This window comes from Thermobia domestica, chromosome 12, assembly GCF_964235325.1.
Source record: "Thermobia domestica chromosome 12, izTheDome1.hap1.1, whole genome shotgun sequence".
NCBI lineage: Eukaryota > Metazoa > Arthropoda > Insecta > Zygentoma > Lepismatidae > Thermobia > Thermobia domestica.
The window spans coordinates 70,206,105-70,229,838 of record NC_137465.1 but is presented as its reverse complement, the minus strand read 5'-3'; the positions used below and the strand labels follow the sequence as shown (position 1 = coordinate 70,229,838).

The 23,734-nt window shown below is 34.9% G+C and overlaps 1 protein-coding gene across 2 annotated transcripts in view; it reads right to left on the bottom strand.

The window, feature by feature from the left end:
• LOC145666503 (G kinase-anchoring protein 1-like) overlaps nucleotides 1-23,734 on the bottom strand; it is an 85,898-nt gene that overhangs the window by 12,481 nt on the left and 49,683 nt on the right. For both annotated transcript variants that reach the window (XM_081733773.1, XM_081733772.1), the window contains one exon: nucleotides 4,609-4,757. In XM_081733773.1, coding sequence (XP_081589899.1) covers nucleotides 4,609-4,757 — 149 coding nt within the window. The remainder of the gene's footprint in view (nucleotides 1-4,608; nucleotides 4,758-23,734) is intronic.

Sequence of the window (23,734 nt, the reverse complement as noted above, 5' to 3'; positions counted from 1 at the left end):
ATTTGTATTTCGTAATTTGAAAATAATAACCCACGTTAACGAAATTTCATATGCACTTGTTCTAGAAATAAAATTACAGTACCTGCTGTTATGTGCATCTCGAATATTAATGGAGACTTCCCTGATTTAAGCTGTAGATGTTTTGAATAATTGTTCTAATGTTGTTGCCCCATGTATGGTAAATAGTTCTCTACTCCTGACATTATAAAGCTTTTTTTATTTATTTGTTTATTTATTTTTTTACATGTGGTTAGAGAAATAAAGCAAACAAATTTACATAGTACAATTTAGTTATTTAGCTATGGTCTGCAAAAATTCCGCGGGTATCGCTGCCACTGTTAACATTTTCACACGGATACGCTGAACTTCTGTGCAGTACTGATATACTCTTTTAAACTGAAATTCGGTCTCCGTTTACGTTTTTGTCTAATCTTTTTGTAGAGTACGAAGATGAAGAGGGACAGTTTCAAACGACGACTTCCATTCAGGTTTAGTAGATGACTGGAATTGGTATCTTTCAATTATTACTACATCTAAATTGAAACAGGTACATAACAATCAGAAGATTGCAAGTGGCATTTCAAAGGGAAACCTCATTGGGAAGTCTAAAATTTTCATTTCTATCGTGCTGAACAAGTCGATAATCACAATGACAACAACAAAATCTGTAGCATATGTTGAGAGGTAACAGTGCGTTAATAGGTACCTGCTTATGGTCATGTAAACACTAAAGGACACTGAATAACCGTTATTGATATCCTCAGTTTTTGAAGTTACTGCTGGTTTGATTAAGTATTTGTTTCAGTGTCTAAATTTTATAGATACATGTATGTAGTAGGTATTTGTGTCAGTTGCTATTGAAGGTCCTAAATTGTATTAAAGTATATATCTGACAGGCAAGTTGGTAAAGATTTGTTTGGTGTAGAATATACAGTATATCTTATTTATAAAAATGAAAATGGTTGTGAGTTGTTAAGCGTAACCAGTAATCCAAACACTATACAGCTTATATACAAAAGTACATACCTACTAGTGAAATGAATTTAAAATAACAACACAATACCAGTCTCATTAGATAGCAATAAAAATTTATAATAAATTGCATATTCATAAAAAGGACAAAAAGAATATGAAAATCTACAAATATTTAATTTCACATATTACAGAAGCAGCGTCTAACCTAGATTAATGTGCGTATTAATCAACTGACTTAACGGAACTGACTCATACACAAGCATTTTCTTTATTAAGCCTATGTCACACAGGAAACCAAATATTGAGATTAATTTATGGGGGTTATGGTGTCCGGAACTAGAAAATATGACAACTGGAATCTCAAGACCTAACATTCTTGCTAAACACAATATCAGTACGGAAGATCTAGATTTCATATTTTCTTTAGACAAGTATGAAGTATGTAAATTGATTGAAATTCGGACTAAGCCAATTCCCTTTGAGTAATTTCGATTTCTTTTCTTTTCTATTTCGTTGAACAATTTTGCACTATTAAAATAGTATTTTTTAATATTGAATGCACAAGGACCAGTCATAAAAAAAAAAGGTACAGTGCAATATTTTGGTGCACAACATACTCTATTACAGTACAATGAAGCAGGTTAACATTCAAAGTATAACCCTTCGTGATGGACTGTCTGCAGCCATCTTCCTGACAGTTCCTCGATCCCACATTGATATCACATCTTGTCCTTAGAGCTATGCTCCATAGACCAAAACACGTAATAATCCGAAGGGACAAGGTCAGGACTATATGCCAGGTGTGGTATCAGTTCCATGTCATCAAATTCCTGAATTTTAAGTTATGTTTTTAAAGGCGAGTGTGGTTTCGCGTTATCCTGTTTCAGCAGGTAGCACTTTCGGTTCGCCACTGCAGAATCTATTTGGTGTAGTGCAGCATACATCCGCTCCAACTTTTCGGAGTATCGATAGGAACTGATGGTACTACCGTTAGGAATTAAAGTTCCAACACATACAGAGCATGATTTCGTTCTCGAAACGGTCCTGTTTGACGACCTGTTCACTGAAAGTTGACCCTTGCTCAACTACTGTTCTTGCACATTTGGATTTCGGAAAAACACCCATTTTGCGTCGCATGTAACAATCCGCACATCATGCAGATTTTTCAGCGTTGTCGGCACATCCACTATTCTCTGGGCCTAAGTTGGGGTCAATTCATGCGGCACAATCCAGCAGCTCCTGATGATTTTCCCGAGTTCGAGAAGATGATGCACTACAGTCGACTGGGGTATTCCGAGTTAGTTTGATAATCGTCGTGTGCTGGAGAATGAATTTTCCTTAATGGTATGTCGTATGACCTAGTCTGTTACCCTAGAGGGATCTGATCTTGGCTGATCCTCGACGTTTTTACAATCTGCACGAAATTTCCGAAACTAACGAGTTCCTGTGCTGGTTCACTGAACCTTCACCTTTCGCATGAGAAACGTTTTGAGTTGCTGATGCAGCGTTATGCCCGAGTTCAAAATCATAAAGTAGCAGCTCACGTATCAGATGATGTTGAGCACTCATTGTCACTGCCTTAACAATTGAACGAAGGTGCTGACGGAGTGGCGGCCTCCGTTGTTAAATGGTCCGCTTGCCACACTACCTCTCGGACCAGTTTGATCTTGTACTTATAATCGATCACTGCATCTGCTATTTGGGTTGTGGAAATATTGCAAGACTTATGACACATCTTTATACTTAAAGATTCATTAACTTTCTCGAGACTTAGATTCTCATTAATTCCTACCCCATACATTAGTTGGATTTATTCTTACCGAAGAATTTCATTACTAAACAAGAAAGTATAATCAACGCACACTTTCACTTTATAATGTTCCTCTCTCTCTACTGAACACTGCAATCTAGCATGTTTTTCGTTCGGTAGCAAACCAAGAGAGACTGCTAACAAATTTTCTACTCTTTGAGGTAGACGATTCTCTTGTCATGAAGCATGCGTTTTTGGTGTAAATTACGTTATTATGAAATGCTTTCTTTTCTGAACTGTGTGAATTTTTAGAACCCAACCATGAGTACCTTTCTTTCTTATTTCATAATTTCACTCTAGAAAAACAATTATAGTCCTTAGAGCAGAATCGAACCTTTGCCCTATAGTTTATCACTTCCTTCATTTCCGCACATTTTGGCACTGGATTTTTTTTTTTTTTTTTTTTTTTTTTTTTTTTTTTTTTTTGTATAATATCGTTCTGTTGATAGTTCAAGAAAGAGACTGTGAGTAAAGCTTGAAGTTCGTCAAAATCGAGTTCCATATTTCTTTATTTACTTTATATATATCTGCAAAGTCCATGTTTAAATAGAACTATTCAGATTCTACAAAGTATATAATTACTTTATGAGAGGAAAAAGAATGTATAAGAATTCATGAAAGAATATTAAAATGTTGTTCCGATAATCTGTGGGCACAGGGTTCGAAATTATTAACAACAAAATTCATACAGGGGAATGCATTGCATTAAGAAGTGCAATATAAAAACAGTTAAGTGCCACGTAAATCAAAATCCCCCGAAAGCCCGACTTTTCTGCGAATTTTTGCCTACTTGTAAGGGCGATTTTACAAAGTTTAATACAATCCGTCCTCATAGTGAATTTGGTCCCCCGGGGAAGCTTTTGACCCCCCCCCCCCAAAAAAAATTCCTGCGTACGTCTCTGGATAGGATGAATCACACGTTACCAAGAAAGAGCAGAATCTTTTCAAATATTCTTGCTTCTATCCTGCCGATTTCGATAGATTTGTTACAAATTGCTCCTTAGTTTGGCCTCAATAAAGTTAACTGGGCAAGGCCATGCTTTCGGGAAACTTGAATTAGCAATGGAACAAGAAACAAATCGTGTTAAACAGATGGTTAATCATTGTATCTATTTGTAGTTATGATGTTGCCTCTACTTATATAAAGGTTGTTTTAATAAGTCTAGATTGAAAATATAAATCACATATTGAATTTGCGACTTAATGTTACCATATTTTCCTGTACGGTAGATATTAGTGATCTACATATACAGGAAACAAAATTACACTAATTTCCACCCCTATTTGGGACGAAAATCTAGAGAAAATGAACCAAACTAAGGGAATTCGTAAGTTTTTTTTTTTTTTTTTTTTTTTAACGGGCCGTCTACATTATATTCAACGGCCCTTCCAAGAACAGGAAGACCAAAAATAATAATAATAATAATAATAATACACGTTTTGATGCATGGACTTCTACAGCCTATCAATTAGGAAACTACCTCCATCGTATCACTCTGATGCGATGTTACTCTAAAGAGTTAATAAAAAATACCAAAAAAACGTTTATAATACTACTGAGTGACTCTTTATATTAACACACCCTAACAACACACCTTCACATTTTTGTCATTTTTAAACACAAATAGTGCTCAAAAGTAATGTACGTAATATATAATACCACTGATGTGCAAAAGACAAATATCAAATACTCAATATTGAACAACAGCCCTTGTGTGTATCAAAAAAAAAAATATATATATATATATATATATATATCACTTATTAAATACATAAATTTGAATACAAATGAACAAATGTGAAACTAACTACCGAGTACGTACCTGAGATTTCTTCTGCTCATTGGAAAGCGCTCTCACTCTCGACCGCTCTTGTTCCAATTGAGCATGGAGATTTGCTACTTCGTTCGTCAGTTCCTCTCTTACTCGCTCCAACCGATCCACTTCAACTAGGACTTCTGCTTTATCACGCACTGCAGAAAACAAAAGATATACAATTATAAAATAGCATTTCATATTTTTAGAATATAAACTATCTGAATGTAAGTAACACTTCATTACATATACTATTATATTTTTTTTTTTTTTTTTACAATGTTTACTAAATTTAAAACAAATAATTATAATGCACCTTAGATTACGACCTCTACTACCTTACACAAACACACCCTGATGCAGAATTTTCGCGATGCAAGAGATGGCATTATTGAAATGATAAAAATATCGAAGGATAAAATAAAGAAAAATGTTGACAAGTATTCGCTAATACTCTTCCATTCAACTCTGTACAAACAACGGACTAAATTGATAGATTGAGCAGAAGTACTTTTTGCACGTATTTGTCGTCTTCTTTCAGAAGCAATGGTAAGGATAACAATAAGTAGAACCAATTTATTTCGAGGAAGACCAATTTGTTTCTTTAGATCTAATATAAACATTTCTAAACTTGACTTCGCAAATTTTGACTCAAATATACGACAAGAATCTAAGATATTGTAAAACAATAAAAAAAATAAAATAAAAAAATAAAAAATCGAGTTTCTTTTAGCTTCGTTGTTCCTGTTGATTACTTTAACATGAAATGAAATGAAATCTTTAGTAAGTTTTACGTCCCATGGTTATGCCGGTTAGGCTGAAGAAGACGGTGATAATGAGAAATGAATGAAATCGGTCCCGGTAAACGCCCTCCCTGGGTCGAATTTTGAAAAAAAAAAAAAAAAAAAAAAACGCGTTGTCTTGGTCTGGGGCCTGGACCAAGGTACCTGTGACCAAAATTTGGTAACTCTCGGTCAACCTGTCTGGTCCCCAGACCGCACACAGTGAGACAGACAGACAGACAAACAAATTCTTTATTTTATTTATATTAGATTAGATAACTTAGCAACACTATCTCGGCGACAAACAAAAAGTGAGGCATACCGTACTATAATTCAAAGAAATTGTGAATCTTGCATTGTTTCACTATATCTTTTAAAAAAAATAATAATAACTTGTAATGAAGAAAAGAATACATGCAAGTAGTACTACATCCACTTAACTTGTCAATCAATACAGTCATCTGTACAGAGTTATGTTCATAAATATAACTCTTCTAAAATTATATTAGTTATTTTCATACAACTTCAGACAGGGGCAAATACTGTCACAAGATACCATATTCTTGTAACCTGTACACATCTCGACACATCCTTTTTGGATGCCCATGTGCTTGCAGAAAGATGAAAAATAATGGGTTAGAAGTGTAATCATAAAACAAAGTTGCTCAATTGCCGAACAATCAGTCAAGTAATATTCTGCGGTGAGTAGATTGAAGTGTAGTATTTTAGGCATTCCACCATGGTTTTGGAAGCTACGTAACTGATATTTTAATTTAAAATTTTTTTTGAAATGAAAATGGATTATAAAAACATGTATCATGTTCAAAAGTGCATTTACATCGCCTTGCAGAGTATATGACCACGACTTACGTCTAAGATGGGCATATTGCACAGGAATTGTGCTATGGCAGAGTTCCTATTGATCTGGGGAAACTTATTTCCCTGACTTCTCCCTGTCCTTTGGGCAGGAAAGTCCGACTTTCATAACAGGTGTCAGATAACGTTGACATATAAATAAGAAATGAATAACGGTGAATACTTATATATGAGAACATTTTTCCATAGAGACAAATAATAATCAATTGCTCATACGTACATTCCACTTACCACCCATAAAAATCTGAGGAACGTTCCATACTGTGATCATTAATGGTTGGCTAAGTTGAAATTGGTGTACAATTAACGTTAGAAAAAATATATTTTATAAAATTTCCCAAACTTTCCCTGACTTCTAGTCTTTCTTCCTGAGTTTCCATGACCTGCATCATTTTCCCTAACTTCCCTGTTTTCCCTGAGCAGTGGAACCCTGTATAGTTTTCACTTTGACCAGAGAATTAAGCAGCTAGTTTTCTAGAGTTCAGATTCGCAGCATCAGTGCAATATAATCTCTGAAAAAGATTCGGTTCCTCAATTTCTCGATTTCTTGTCTGATATCTTAAAGCAAAATCTACAGTATGTATCAGTGACTGGTTAGATACTTTAGTTTTGAAGACAGACTATGCAGTCTATTGTTGGAACATTCATCTTCAGAGATGAAGTAGAGAGAAGAGAAAGAGATATAGCATCTGTAACATCTACTTGATTTACTAAACAAATATGTTTGATTTACAAGACAGATAAGGAAGAAGAAGAGAGATCTAACCAAAAAAAAACAATTCTTAGAGAGGCACAAATATGATTAAAATTACCAGTATAATAACGTAATTTCTTTCTCTTATCATAATTTTAGTATTCTCGAGGATCCTAACGTCTCCATATAGAATTACGAGATAAAAAGATTTTCTCCTCAAATTTAAATCAGAAAAATATGCTATGCTGGGACCGACCAGCATTTGAACTCACAACCTTTTAATAATGAACTCAACACTCTACTATTCTGCTAAATAGAACTCCTTTGCATCACTTCAAAAATTAGTATCCCTGGAACGTGTAATTCTTGCGTGCCACATTTCATGAATTTAGCTATTAGCACGATTTATAAACTACTGTTCTTTGAGTATATAAAGAAAAATTAAATTAAATTAAATTAAATCTTTAAATTTTACGTCCCACGTTATGTAGGCTAGATTAAATGAGACGTTGATGATGAGAAATGAATGAAATGCTGGAAGGAAGGAAATGGGAGGAAACGGGAGAACCCCGAGAAAACCCGGTGTTTGTCCACCACAAAGCTCACCTGGCACGAGCTGGGATCGAACTAATAGCTGACAGATGAATTTTCCTATGATTGAATACCGTTTATTTGTATTGGTTATTCAAAATCTAATTAGTAGCTTATTTTCTGTATCTTATATATATATATATATATATATATATATATATATATATACGTTTATTATTTGTCCTTCATATCCGTGGGTTTACTTGAAATTCTTCCGATTAATCTCGCATTCTCAATCCATCATTTCTTTCTTTCTTTCTCTCTTTCTCTCTTTCTTTCTTTCTTTCTTTCTTGCTTTCCTCCTACATTTATAATTCCATCTTCTTAAGCAAAACAGGCATAACGCGGGACGTAAACCAAGAAGTTTAATTTTATTACATTTTCTGTCAACAGAAATCCACACTGTTGGGTTGATATACTTTGGGTTGGTTTAGGTATTACATACCTGTAAGTTGTATTGTACAAAAAAATCTGTGCACTCTTTTTAATAGTTTTTTTTTTTTTAATTACAATTCTTTTGCTTCTTTTCGAATTGTGTTTATCCTAAACATTATTTGAAGATTATTTTTAACAAGTAGAAAAGTACTACGTCCTAACTATATCAATCACAGTACAGTGAAACTGTTCTAAGTTGGTTATCATCGACTCCACTGAAGAGTGGCCAAAGGTGACCAATGTCGAAAAAAAATAAATGTATTTTGAAACAAAAGTTATAGTAGACTGTAATGTAATAGTTTCTAGTGAAATGACTAATCATAACTTACTTATTAGTTGATATATCAACGTTTATTTTAGATTTTGGTTTTTGCGTAGCAATTTGTGAAACAAATTTAGATACGCGTCGCAGTTTTCAAATTTTATATAGCATTTTCGACAGTATTGAAAATAAGTTATTTATTTTATTGTTTTACGTGTACATGAAGTAATAAAGTTAAACAATTTTTGTACATAAAAACAGAGTATGGCAGTGAAAATGAAAACAGAGGGAAAGTAATGAATGAATACATATATTTAAATACTAACTTCATCATTCTACAGATTGTCTAAGATGTATTTAGTTTCGAATATATCCAGATGGTACTTTTTATTAAGTGCTAAATCTGAAGAAGAAGAAGAAGAAGAAGAAGAAATATTACGCAGTGCACGAAGTGAACCTATATTTTTATAACAAAAAAGCAATAACTAAATTTCACATAGATGCTAATTTCCTAACTTATATTGTAACTAAACAACGCCCATATCAAGTTTTTCTTTTTAATATTCTGTTAAAAAATTAAACTGAAACTACTTTTCTTTCAGTGGAAAACCAGAAGACCTAGCAAAAGAATGTTTTTAGATAAATGCTATGAAATAACCAGCAGATGTGTCATTTATGAACTCTTTGCCCCAGAGCCTCAAATCAACAGGACAGATAAGGAGATACTGTTAAAGTCCCATATTTTCGCTAGTTATCTAATTTCCGATAAGTAAGCTAAAATCTTGCATTTTGAAAGCCCATCAGGACACTTTATTTTCATATGTATAAAATGTCAAAGTGCATATGGTCTCTACGTCGTTAATTCTATAACATTTTTATACAACATATGAACACGTATGCAATAAATATGAACATTAATTTATCATCTGCACACAAGGGCGCCCGTGTTGTGGTTTCCAAGGGGGGGCAAGTATAAGCAACGTTTCAAATTTTGCTGTAACTAATGTAAAAATTCTATTGGGTTTTCGATATTCCTAAGTACAATTTCCTTTTAGGGGGGTCAAGCGCCTCACCTTGCCCCCCCTGATGGGCGCCCTTGTTTGCACACTAATTTTCAATTTTGTACTTCGATATGGTAATTAGCTAAAACTCAACAGGTAGGAAGGATAAACTCAACAGATATTGCCTTACTTTTATTCTTGTTTATGTATATCTATTATGTATCAGCAATTTAATTTTGTATTTCAATATGTATAAGCAATGTAACTGTATTGCCCCTTAAAGTGAGTCCAAGACTTGTTGGGGCCTGGAGTCTGATATAAATAATAATAATATAAAAAAAAACCGATACGACACATTCTCTATTCTTTACATGTAGATTTAGATCCGTACATAACTTTTGAAACGTCAAAAAATTTTAAGTATGTAGAAATAACAATGTACTTGTGTTTTTCAATACTGTTTTCTTGTAATTTAAGAACTTCAAAATGTTAATATAAATAAAATTAAAATATACTTCAATCAATCAATTTTCATTAATTTGGTTATTCGAAATATGAGGCCATAAATTCGCTCTTTATTTTGTAAAACTGCATTAGAAGTTAATCTCATCAAATTCTAAGCACCATTTTTACAGACATGTTTTCACGTCAACAACAACAACAAAACTTGCTTTAGAAATAAACATCAACTCATGAAGTTTTTCTATTTTTTTTAATATGCCTTTTTTATTTAGAACTGCTTGTAAGTAACTTTATAGAAGAGATTATAAGCCATTGATAATTAGAATTGGAAATAGACCATTATACATAATAATACCTAAAATGACCGTTCTGTTCACGGGAAGAAAGGTTTATAGGAAATGTTTGAACGGTATATTTGGAAACCCTTCCTCTTTACATTTATTTGAATAAAAGTATTTTTTTAAAAAAAAAGTTTGACTCAAAGCAGTCATTTTGTGAAAGAAATCTAAACTTCCTTCTCCCCTTCGGATTTCTTTTTCAATCAAGGTAAATTCTAAATAAATAAATAAAAAGGTCCAAACAAATCTAATTATATTCAAAAACTAATTTTAAACGTTTACACAATTCGGTCATTTTGTGAATAAAAATGATATATTAAAATATTTCAGAAATTGCCCCTTAAACTCTTTCAGGAAGGAAATTTTCAAAATCCCTGGATCGCGTGGTTACTGCTTTAAACAAGGATATTATGAAACGAGTTTCATTCCTCGAACATAAGAACCTCATGAGATATTTAATTTTTGGCGTACATACTAGGAGATTGATGAACTTTGAAAAGCGTCCTAGAGAGGCGCAAAAATAATTAAAATTGTCAATATCATAATGTAATTTTTCTCTTTCGATTCTTTTTTTTAGTATTCTCGAACATCCTGAAGTTTCAATTTGGAATTACGAGATAAAGAAAACTATTCACCTTCAAGATTTAAATCAGAAAGGATAAAGGATTATCATCAGTTGTACATATGCATGTACCACAGCATTTCTTTAAATTGTGATTATAGCCCCTATTCGTACGATAAGGGGAAGATAACTACACAAGTCACTTTGTATAGTTATTTATAAAAGTATTTATAGGTACATAACTTGTTGGCATGTGTAGTTTAATATACTAATATAAGTACTTGTAATTCTAATCGCAGTCGACAACAAGAGAAAAATCATGACGCAAGTAAGACTGTCAGATTTACTCGCGCTCAAATAACAGTGTAACGAAAATCTTTTTTAAATGTAGTTACCTGTGCAGTAGTTAAACAATAAACCTATAGATGATTATTAAAATAATAGCAGGATTTAAAAAAAAAAAAAAAAAAAAAAAAAAAAGCTTATTCTTTTTTGGTTTAATTTCTGACAATAGGGTAACTTTAATAACATTAACACTATTGTTGCCATTACGTTCGGCGGTGGACTACAGTTTGTCTTCATTGACCTCGTGACTTGTATGATTAATTCATTAAATGTTTGGTGCGCAGAAAGTTTTCTGATTCTTTTGCAGTGTTCTTGTTATATAGTGTTGTAGGTTAAACAATCAATTGCTATTGTGATATTTTTGTAGAGATGGCTACAAATTTTCAACGGTGTTCTCGTAATCAGTAAAGAAAGAAAGGGAAACTTATTTCTAGTGCCAAACAAAACTATGTTATTAAACGTTTATGCCTATTTCTGAAGCAAGGAAGCGAAAGGGAATATTGAAACTGTTTCAGAAGAAATTAGGAAGATCTCTGAAAAATGATTAGCGAGAACAAGAGACCTCATTCTGTATGCGTTTACGTGAACTTAACGCAAAATTCGCCTTTTAGTTTGCGATAATCAGCATTATAACTGAGTCGTCCAGTTCCAAAACAGCTCTTGTCCATTTACAGCAAATCCAAGAAAGAAATTAAGAAAGAAAGAAAGAAAAACGGATGTTTTGTAGAACTAGGAACACTTGTGTGTTCATGTGAAAAACTTGAAACATCCTCAAATATTTCCAGTTGTACAAAACGCACCGATCCTAAAGTTTTTCTCGGATTTCTGGGATGTGATGTACATAGGCAAGAGCCGTTTTGGAAACTGAATGACTCAATTATGCTTATTTGACTCGATTATACTTATTTATTGTACTATTTGCGTAGCGTTACAAATCGCATATTATGCGAAGAAATGAGGCTTAGAACTATAATGAAATTGCGACAAGAATTCCATCGGTCTAAAAGAAATGTTTTTGCCCTCGCAAGAAAAGACTTAGGGCCATAATTCGTACAGGATTTGAGAAAATTTGTGGATCGCAACGCAACATGTAAAATACAAAAAGCAATTATAGTTGTTATGCAAACTCAACTAAATTCCAAATTAGGGGGCACGGTGGTTCAGTGGTAGAGCGCTCACCTATGGTGCGCGGGGATCCTGGTTCGATCCCCGACCAAGTAAGTTCGTGGTAGACATCATGTCCGTGGGATTTCTCAGGGTACTACCGTTTCCTCCCACTTTCTCATTCCACCAATTCATCCATCATCATTCACTTGCTTTAATCATCGTCTCCCTTAGCCTAAAAAGCATTATCGTGGGACGTTAAATTGAAAGATTCCATTTCATTTAATTTCATAAAACGCAAATTTTGCGTTCCGCTGACGCAAACTGGTGCACAATGGGCCCCTTACGGTTTCCTACCTCCGGGAGTAAATTAAGTGGTATACGATTACATTTACTTCATTATTATTATTATTATTGAGTCACTTACTACTGTTTGGTTCGTTTGCTTTTATGTTCTCTTATTTCATTTTTTGAACCGCACTGGTACTGTCACTGTTATAGAAAGTAGCGATTTTAGTTAAATTGAAAAATACATCAGCTTATCGTATTGCTATTCTAGCAACAACAGGAATTATTTATCTATCAAGAAAGCACATGCTGTATTTTATGGAAAAACCTGCTGCAGCGTATTCATGAAGGCGTCTGTCTACCAACTTGACGGCCCGAGTTCGATTCTCGGTGAAAATGGAAAACTTTTATGGTTTTATCCTTGTTTCAATGCGGCTCTCAAGTTCACCTAGCCTCTTTACAACGGATACACCATTTGAATCAAAACGATTTCCATATCCAGTCTCATAATTATGATTCCAACATCAATCATTTGACTAATTCAATCTCTTTTACGCAAGTTATGACGTAAAATAAAATGTGACATGTACAAAAAGAGAAAAGAAAAATAAGAAAGAAAAGAAAAAGAACGAAAAAGAAAAAGCTTGTAAACGTTGGAAACGCTGTAATTTCCAATTATTGAAAACAAACTCAGTTCATTTGATATTAAATAAAAGCTAGTGTGTAGCCGAAAAGCGTTACAGACTTAAATAGTTTTCATAGAGCGTAAAATATAGCCAGGCGCTTTAAGTGTGCAGTTTATCAATGAAACGTTCTTGTGTTAAAACCCTGCCGCATATAAAGTTCTTATTTTTTTCTTTACGTACACTACCAGGAGACATAATATTTCTTTATGTAACATTTTGCAATTCCTTTCCTTTCAAAATTGATTACGAAATTATATACGAATTGAACATGTAAAATGCCACAGCTGAAAACAATATTAAGCATATTCATTAAGTGGTTTCCAACCTGGAGGGGAAGGCGTAAAGAGCAAGTAAGGGAGACAAGCTACTAACAGAAATAAATTATATTCATAACTGCAAATATGATACGTACAGGGTTCTTACTCATTTTCCAAGATCAAATTCCCTGACTTTTCCAGCTTTTCCAGGTCACTTCTCAGAAATTTCCAGGTACATCATTTTGAAGCACATATTTGTACCGGTGCATAGAAAAATAGAATTTGCACATGAAGGAAAAGAAAAAATCTTTTTTAATTATGAAATGCTCCCTACCAAATAGCCGGATAAGGCAAAAAAAAGTGAAATCTGATAACTTAAAAAAAATATGAAAACAACCTGTACGCTATTTATGTACATTTTCTGGTCGATAGTGTTGCCAATGAATTTATGAAAGTGCTCAACAATTTAAATCTGAGCCAGACTTCACTTTTCACCCTGGATGGGGTATGGCTGTTTATTTTTATTTATTGCTACAAATATTCTACTATTTTTTCTTTTCACAGAAGTAATTATAGTAAACATTTACAATCGTTAAAGTTGTTAATGGACGGATTCAGAAGTTAAAACATTTTATCATCAGTTTGACTATTTGTGAAACTTACTAGAGATATATATTTTCTGTCTGTCAAGAGAGCTTTCTGCACTGATAATACATAATTACAAAAATTTTCGCAAGTCTGATAATTTCTTATCAATGTCTGCTTCCTCGCGAGATAAGGTTGTAATAACCTTGGACTTCTTAGCTTCAAGTTCTCTTATCTGAGACTGAATGTGCATCTTCTGCAGTATCTTTCTATGTTCATCTGATTGTTCACTTTTCTTATTCTGTAATGCATCTGTATATCTTGAGTGGGAGCAAAGTATATATTGAAGCATCTTGTTGGTCACGTTCACTTTTAACGGACCACCCTCTACATAAACTGAGTCATACACTATTCTTTGAGCCACAACTGTCTCTTCATGCAAATTTTCCACTAGTAAGTCTTTGTTAACAGAAAATCCACTTTAAACATTCGCGTTGCCATGCGAAAGCGTAAGTGTTAATTTCACGACAGACCACAATTCCTTATATTCTTTGTTGTTTGTTAATATGTTTGCGTACATTTTACAAAGATAATCATTTTCAAGAGAAAATTCCTTGAGCTACTGATGGACTTTAGTATCTGAAAGAAATCGGGTGTACTGGTGTTTTGCCACATCTGCTTGCGTTGAAAACATATGGTTATAGCTCAACATTAGAAATGAAGAAGTCAAACACATTCATGCATTAACCCAGGAAATGCCCTGTTATATTTTTTTTTAAAGTGGAAATATTGAACCACTGGCTCCAGTAGCAAGAGTTGCCACCTTTTTCAAGCATTTGTCATTACATAAGAAATGCCTACTGTAGCTCAATGAAATTTAAACAATAACTTATGGAATTCCCTAACTTTTCCAGGTTTTCAGATATTTTAGTGAAATTCCCTGACTTTTCCAGGACTTTTTTGTGCTAAGCTGGATTCCCTAGCTATTCCAGATTTTTCAGGTGAGTGGGAACCCTGACGTATTACGATTATTGAAGAAAAATGTGTTAAGCTAAATAAATTACAAACCCAAAATAACTATTGAGTAAAAACTGTTGTTTCATTATGAACAAATTGGTAAAAAATAACACTGCACTAGTACAGTAGGCACAAGTTTTCATGAAAATAGATATAAACTGATGAGAATTATTATTATTTATTAACATCCAAACTAAGCTATGTATAAATGGCGGAAGTCTATGTTCGTCTGTTTGTTCGTCAGCACCTCTATCGTAGGAATCAGAGTAAAAATGGTAAGAGATATCGAGAAGCTTTATATATATATATATATATATATATATATATATATATATATATATATATATATAATTTTATTACAACTGATTAAACGTTTCAAGGCTAAATTTCCTTTCCTCCGTTAAACCTTTAGTCAAACATGAAGTAGTTGAAATGAACCGTTCCCAGCTTCGAAGTTGATAGCCATAAGAACCAAAACGGCAATAAGTAGTGATATATATACGGGGTGATTCTTATTAGGTTTAAAACTTCAATCAGTTATAATTCTTTATTGGAACTACATAAGACTTGGTTTATATGTCATTATATTGAAAAACACTTCAAGTTTTTTGGAACAAATCCATTATGGCTCAATGTGTGCACCTGCGGTCATCCTGGATACATTCCAACAAAAGTCGATTTCCTGTCAAACAGTAGTCAGCATTTCGTGGGTAACGCCCGCGATGGCTGTTGTGATGCGATGTTTGAGTTCATTAACATTATCAGGTAGGGGAGGGGTATACACCTTATCTTTCACAAACCCCCACAGAAAGAATTCAAGTGATGTATAATCTGGAGACCGTGGCGGCCAGGCAATTGGTCCACCACAACCTATCAATTTATCTAGGAATACTGATCATGAAATTCCCTTCGTTTATCAGGTAGTGCAGTGGGGCGCCATCTTGTTGCCACCATAAGCCGCCATCGTGGTCATCTTCATGTAACTGTGGAACAAGGACGGTCTGGAACATATCAAAATAGGCAATGCCGGTGATGGTGCTCTCAGCAAAGAAGAAAGGCCCATACACCTTTGCTCTGGAGACAGCACAAAACACGTTCCCTTTGGGGCTGTCACGAACCAGCTCCACATGCGCATGTGGATTTTCCGTGCCCCAAATACGACAATTGTGTGTGTTGACTTAGCCGGAAAGGTGAAAAGTTGATTCGTCACTGAATACCACATTGTTCAAGAATGACTAATCACCACTAATGCGATCCAACATGGTAACACAGAATTCACGTCGGGTATGTTTATCAGCTTCACTCAGTGCTTGAACCAAGGACAGTCTATATAGCTTCATGGACAAACGTCTACACAATACAAGCCAAACAGTGGTCTGAGGAATACCAGTTTCTTGTGATGCACGTCGTGTAGATTTTCGAGGATAAAACTCTTCCTAACTGCTTCCACCATATCGTCAGTCAAGGGTTAACGCCTTGGAGCCTAGGCGTGTCACACAGAGCCACCTGTTTCAACAAATGTCTGGTACCATTTGTACACTGTTGGTCTGCTGGGTGGTTCCTTACCGTATTGTGTGCGGAATTTACGCTATGCACGCGTTGCTGACTTCGTTTCTTCAAACCAAAACACACTTAGCTCTTTCCGCACCAGTGAAAGTCTCCATTTTCAACGACTGACCGGTGGCGCCGCGTATGGTCAACTCTGCAACTGCTCACTACGTGAGTCAAACTTAAAGTGTTTTGCAGTATAGACATATAAACCGAGGATTAGGATTTAGATTTCTGGGCTGTCGGCATCTAAGGTCATTTAGCCAGTCACGTTTTGAGGGATGACATTCCTCGGCGAGCACACTATTCGAGGAAAGGAAAGAAAGAAAGGATTGGGAAGGAAGGAAGCGGCCTAGGACCTATGAGTTAGGTACCACCCCAGCATTTGCTTGGAGTGAATGAGGAAAACCCAGGAAAACCTCATTCAAGGTGGATGGCCTGAAAAAGTGTTTTACACTTTTTCGACCGAGTGACCCCACCAGGAATCAAACCCGGACCCGCTCGCACTGAAGGCGAGAGCGCTAGCGACTACGCTACGCGGGGCCATGACATATAAAAAAAATGCTGTATGTGGTTTTAATAAACAATTATAACTTATTGAAGCTGTAAACCCTATAAAGAATCACCCTGTATATACATTTAATCGATTCAGAGTTTCAAGAAAACATACCATCTTCATCCGCATTAATCTACCAAAAACTAAAGTGATAAATACTTATTAGTTTTCCTGGTTTCAACGCTGATCGCAATAGATCAAAACAATAATAGATAGTGCAAGCGGTCTGCTGAAATCGATTCAGCATCTCATTAAGAGCTGCCATTTTGCGTGTATTACTCTACTAAAACAGAAGTTGTAAATACTTATTACCACTTTCGGTTTCAACGTTGACTGCAATAGAACGAAAACGGTAATAGATAGTGACATGCGGTTTTTTGAATCCATTCAGCGTCTCAAGAAACCACCATCTTCACCCGTGACACACTATTTAACAAGAAATGGTAAGCATTTACTTACTACTTTCAGTTTCAATATTGACTTCCAAAGAACAAAAATGGTCATATAAAACGAATTTTTTTTAATCGACTCAGTGTCCTAAGAATAGGTTCCATCTCTCTGTTAGACGCCTATTCAAATCCGAAGTGCTATAGAACTCAACTGTTTCGATTTCAACGTTCATCACCACAGAACAAATCGTAAAATATGGATTCAGAGACTCAAAGGAAGTTTTATCTTCACTTTTGTATTTCTGTTGACACCTTAATGGTGGAAATCTACGATTTATGATGTCACTGTTAATCATCATACTGAAAAAGTGAGTTTCATTTCACAGTTGTACATTGCAGTAACTTCCAAATTATCAGCATTCAATATTGCGACAAAATCTATAACATTCTGTTGCAATAAAAGGAAGGTGAAAGATGAAACCTGTTAAATAGTAAATTCCTTTCACTTCAGTTCTTAGTAGAGAGACATAGGATATATTTTCTTAACACGCTGAAACGGTTACAATAAATCATATTTCGCTATTTGTTGGCATCTTTGTTTTATTGTGATGAAAGTTGAAACTAGAAATGGGTGATTTCTATCATTTCTTCTTGAACAGAGATGATGGAATCTACTATTCATTTCGAAAAAAAAAAAAAAAAAAAAAACGCAACTTGATATCTATTACCGCTTTTGCTTTATGGAAATCAACATTGAAAGCGTAAAATACTAGTAAATTTCTACTTCTTCCGGTTTTAATGGAGTAATATAAGTAGAAATTGTAATTTTTTCTTGAGACGCCGGGTCGACTCCTAAAAACAACTTGATCCCATGTACTGTCGTTTGTGTTTTATGATTATCAATATTGCAACCGGAAATGGTTTATTTCTGCCATTTTCAGTTTAAATAGGAGGCCAATGAGCATAGGCGGAGCCAGGAATTGCCTGCTCAGGGACAGACGTTTTGGTCGGTCTCGGAGGTCTTGGTAGGTGGCCGTCTTATAGGTGGCATTTTTATTTTTTGGCAAAAAGTTGGGGGGCAATGTTCCCCATAACTCCGCCCATGCCAATGAGAAAGATGGAGCTTCTTGGGACATAAATCGACTGCAAACAAAAGCTTCTCGATATCTTTGATCGATTTTTGCTCTATGGAAATCAATACTAAACCATTAAGTAAATTTCAACCATTTGCGATTCGGAAAAGGGTTGTGGGTTAGTATGGTATGTTTTCTTGAGGCGCTGAATCTATTCAAAGAAAACCGCTTGTTGCTACCTATAACTGTTTTTAATCTACCACGTAATTAAAACCAGAATTACTAATAAATGTTTACCACTTCCCGTTTTAGTAGAATAATACGGTTTAAGATGGCACCTTTTCATGGGACATGAATCGATTCCAAGAAAAAGCTTGCCCCTATCTATTATCTTTTTTGTGCTAGCGATCAAGCTGAAACCGAAAATGGTTGATTTCTACCGGGAAATCAATACCGAAAGCGCAAGTACTAGTAACTTTTTACCACTTCCGGTTTTAATAGAGTAATATGAGTAGAATTCGTGTCTTTTCTTAAGAATTAAAAAAAAAATTAATTAAAAAAAACAATTAAAAAAAAAAAGCTTGACGCCATGTATTATCGCTTTTGTTCTAGCATTATCAACACCGCAACCAAAAATAATTTGTTTCTACCAATTTCGCCTTCAATAGAGAATTACATTGAATCTATTCCGGAAAACCGCTTCTCCGTATGTCTGTCTAATTTTGCTCTAGTACCTGTCCAGAGCCGGACAGATAGACAGACTGACACAGCCGTTCTAAAAGACTTACCACATTTACTCATAGCACAGTTTGGAATAATAATAATAATCAATTTATATTTATTTTTTAAAAAACTTTTTCATACAATTGTAGTGTAGTATTATATTTTATCAGCTTTATTCTCAACGAAACCATAGTTCTTACTCAATAGTTAGCTTGCATTTGTACGGTTTAACACCGTAGTAGTATTCCTGTCAGTAGTCTAGACCTCCTTGCTTGCTCTTTACGTCCCCTAAGTTGGGAACCACTGATTTACACAGATGTTATGACTTTGCCATTTCAAAATGTATAATAAGAAGCAAATAAAAGATTCTGTTTGTAAATAAACACCTTACTGTATGATTTCATGTTACGAGAATAAAAATAAAATAGTGAACTTAATATTTTGGTTTCAGCTACGGTAATCCGTATATGATGATTTCTTAAATCTACAGTGAATGATTTACAAAAGCTTTACACAAAGGAATATTCTAAATATCTTGGTTGTCAGAAGCATGTAAAAAATTAATAAAAAATAAAAATAAAATAAAAACTTGATCTCCTGCACGATACTTACACAGGAACGTTACACCGCACACTATTTCTTACGCTCTATGAAAGCTGCTGCTAATATTTACATCGCTTTTCCGCTGCACGCCACTTTCTGCTTAATATCAAATAGACTGAGTTTGCGACCAATAATTGAAAATCACAGCACTTCCTAAGGTTTTCTTTTCTTTCTTTTTATTTTTCTTTCTTAGGCACAAGCCACATTTTATTTTGAGTCATAATTATGTCAAGCAGGTTTAACTGTATCAAATGATTGGTGTTGAGATCATCGTAAACGTCTTCATAGTTACGAAACTGGATATGAAAACTTTCCCAACGTGGAAATTTACACTTGATTTAAATGGTTTACTCATTTTAAAGAAACTAGGTGCACTTAAAAGCCGTGCTAGAACAAGAAGAGAACAATAAATAAATAAAACTCCCTCTCCCGACAACTGAACCTTAGCCGGCAGACATCTTAACAACTACGCTATCATAACTCTTTGTACAGAGCACTGCATGTGCTCTCTTAGTAGATACAGAACTCCTGTTGTTGCTATGATTGCAACTGGTGAACGGTACGGCGATATACATCTCAATTTAATAAAAGTCTTTTGTTGCTAAAATAGTAATAGTTTCTGAATAACAGGTCTGATGCTGCGCATTGTTGAGGCGGGAGATCCTTCTTTCCCTCTAATTGCAACCCTAAACGTTAGAAGTCAGTTTATAACTTCCTACAAAGCAGATCATAATGACAAGGACGCAGGTTAATTTTGATGGAAAACACGCCATATTTTTTTTTTTTTTTTCTGATTTAAATCTAAGAGAAGAACTGATTCTATGCTCATTGTTATGTCGTAGTTCTACATTTCAATAGTATTAAAATTTTTCACTTATCCATTAAGAAAATGCCAAATATAAGTTTAAAGCCACATTGCCACGTTAAATGAATCTTGTAGTTGTCATTAAAAAACTTGCAACCCCATCTTTCTATTTACTCTTTACATGTTAAACTTCTTGAAAGCAAGAAAGGTTTCTCCACACATGCACAACTGCATTTTAGTGAACAAACAGTGAACCTCCTATTTAAAAACGTGTATTTTGGCGCACTTCCCCTCCTTGTTCAAAAGAATCCGTTGTTTCGGAAGCGGCGAAACTGGTTTTTCTTTTATGTCAGCGGGAGGGCGATAGCAGGTAGCAAGCAAGACGTCCCAGAAAGTTGCGCATCGTTCAACTCCTTGCAAGATGAAAAAAAAAAAAAAAAAAAAATATTTTATGACCCTTTCAAGACTATGTGTACATGGTGAAATATGGTAGAGTTTCAAGATTTTTTTTTAATGACAGCTACAAGTTCTTCTAACGTGGCAATGTGGCTTTAGTTACAGATGTGAAATTTAACATTTAAACTCCTAACAAAAACTAATGGAATACGAGTTTCGGCGTTTTCGAAACTTCCACCCCTAGGGAGATGGAAATGAAAATACATATACAAGGTGACTGGTAATTCGATCTATTTCTTGAAAGGGGTTATTCTACAAATATAGCGATATTTATTGTACAGGCTACTTGTCCACCAAATTTCGTTCCGAACCAAATAGTAGTTATTGTGAAATAACATACCACATACAAGCCACGCCGAACCTGTATCTGGCCGAGCTCAGCCACCAAACACAGCGATATTTATTCTTTAGACGATGAGTGTTATCCATTAAATTTGGCTTAGATCCGGCCAATATTTATCACGAAATAACGTACCACAGATATACACACCTGGAGTAAAGATATAAGCTTTGGTATGTTTACGCCAGGAGATAATAGGAGCTGCCAAAAAATAACTATAAGCTTTTCCCCTTCTACCATCTTCTTAATTTTTAGTATCTTCTACCACGTGAAGTACGTGACTGTACTTGTAGTGTATCTATGTATAAGATCATATGGTAGCATAGCCTTATTCATTTTCCGACGGAAATACATTATACAGTCACACTGTGTGTAATAAGCAGAGGGCCTATGAAAACAGTTTCAGCATTCTGCGCTCTTATACTGCAGCACTTTTCAATCTTTCTCCTCAGTTTTTGGCAAGCCAATTATGGAATTTACAGCACACCTACAAAAATTTACTTTTAATTTCCATTCATCATAGGTAATGCCAAGTTATTTGATATTTTTAATCATAAAGAAACATTACATACAGAACTGCAACTGCCTATCAAATGACAAAAAATAGATGTTGTTGTAGTTTTGAAAGATGTAAATAATAAATTTTCCTACAAAGGTGCATCCAAAAGTAGGTTAATTTTCGATTTACTGAAAACCGTGCAGAGGTAAATATCTGAAACTGTATCATGTTCGACACATGGCATCTCACTAAGATTCGACATAGGAACACTGCGGTCCAAACATGCATTCTAACGTGACACCAAATTGTTTAGCCCTTTGCAAAGAAACGTTGCTCCAGCTTTCCTAATCAAGTAAACGTAGCCTGTTATGCCTCTTGCGGTGTGTTGAAACGCAGCTCACGGATCTGTTTCTCTAGAGGGTTTAAACAAATGGTAGTCGAAAGCGGCTGACTCAGGGCCATACATAAGCTGGTCAAGAATTTCTCAGTTGAAACTCATAATGTGTGTACAGGTCTGTAGGGCTGCACTTGGTCGTGCGTTATCGTGCAGTAACAACAGTCCCTCTCGTAATGCCCCTTTCGTTTCTGACGTATGACTGCTTTCAGCCTGTCCAGGGTTTGGCAATACATGTCCGTAGTAATACTTGTATCCTTTGCCACAAATTCAACACGAAAACACTCTGACGGTCCAAAAACATAGTATCCATTGATTCCTTGGCAGTTGTTGTGGGACTGAATTTCTTAGCCGGCGGTGATGACGGATGTCATGCTCTGACATTGATTTAGGTGTCGATAAAGGTGTCCGTCTCATATAGCCTCGCTGCTGAAAAGAACGTTAAACTCAAAATCAACTCAACTCAACTCCATAGATGTATGGAGGTTTCATCGCTCATGGGCATACCGAGTGAGTTGGGCAAGGAAAATGTCCATTTGAAGGTGTTTTAGGTCCTCTCTCAGATGTTTTGACACCCAGCACGTACACACTTTCCTGAAGCTGAGATGGTCATAGACGATACTTCTCACTGAACCATATGAGATTTAAAATGCATTTGCAATTTTTTTTTTTCCCTCACGAATCACTGCATCCACGACACACACCGGCATCGATGATGGTCGGTGATGAAAGTTGCTGGTCTGCTACTTCTGTAATCATCTGTTACAGTCCTCCTACTACTTGCGGAACCGTTGTAGCACTATACACTTGTTTCTGTGACATAACACTCTCTTCATAGACCTCCACCAATTCTCGAATGAGTCAAATGGTTTCTGTCCCTTGGCCATAAATAATAATAATAATAATAATAATAATAATAATAATAATAATAATAATAATAATAATAATCACAACGCACACCTCCTCCTTATAGTAGTATTCAAGTCGATGTGCCACCTTCAAATTGCACTCAGTACCAGACAGGTTGACGTAGAAGGTTGTAATAATCGTCAGACTTTCCTCACCTAGGTATCTTTCCTCACATACAAAAATATTAAATAGCTACACAAAAAGCTCTGGGTTTTAGACACATTCCACTGTACTTTTTGATACACCTTTGTATAATTAATTTCATATGAAGGGAATGGCAGAACGCAAAAATACCTAGACGAAGCCCACAATTGAAATATACAGACCAAATACAAAATGTAAGGGGAAAAAATCACATGGAAATGAAGTCTCACTCAGGACAGGCAAGAATGAAAAAGCTGCGTCAAACCTGGAAAGATTAGTTTCGCCACACCAACGTTTCCGTCGCGGCACAATGTTTGAAAATGGCTCATATTCGGCCATTCGAAACTGTTAAGAATTGACTATGAATGTGAAAAAAATAATTAATTAAAATAATCAAATTATTGCTGCAAC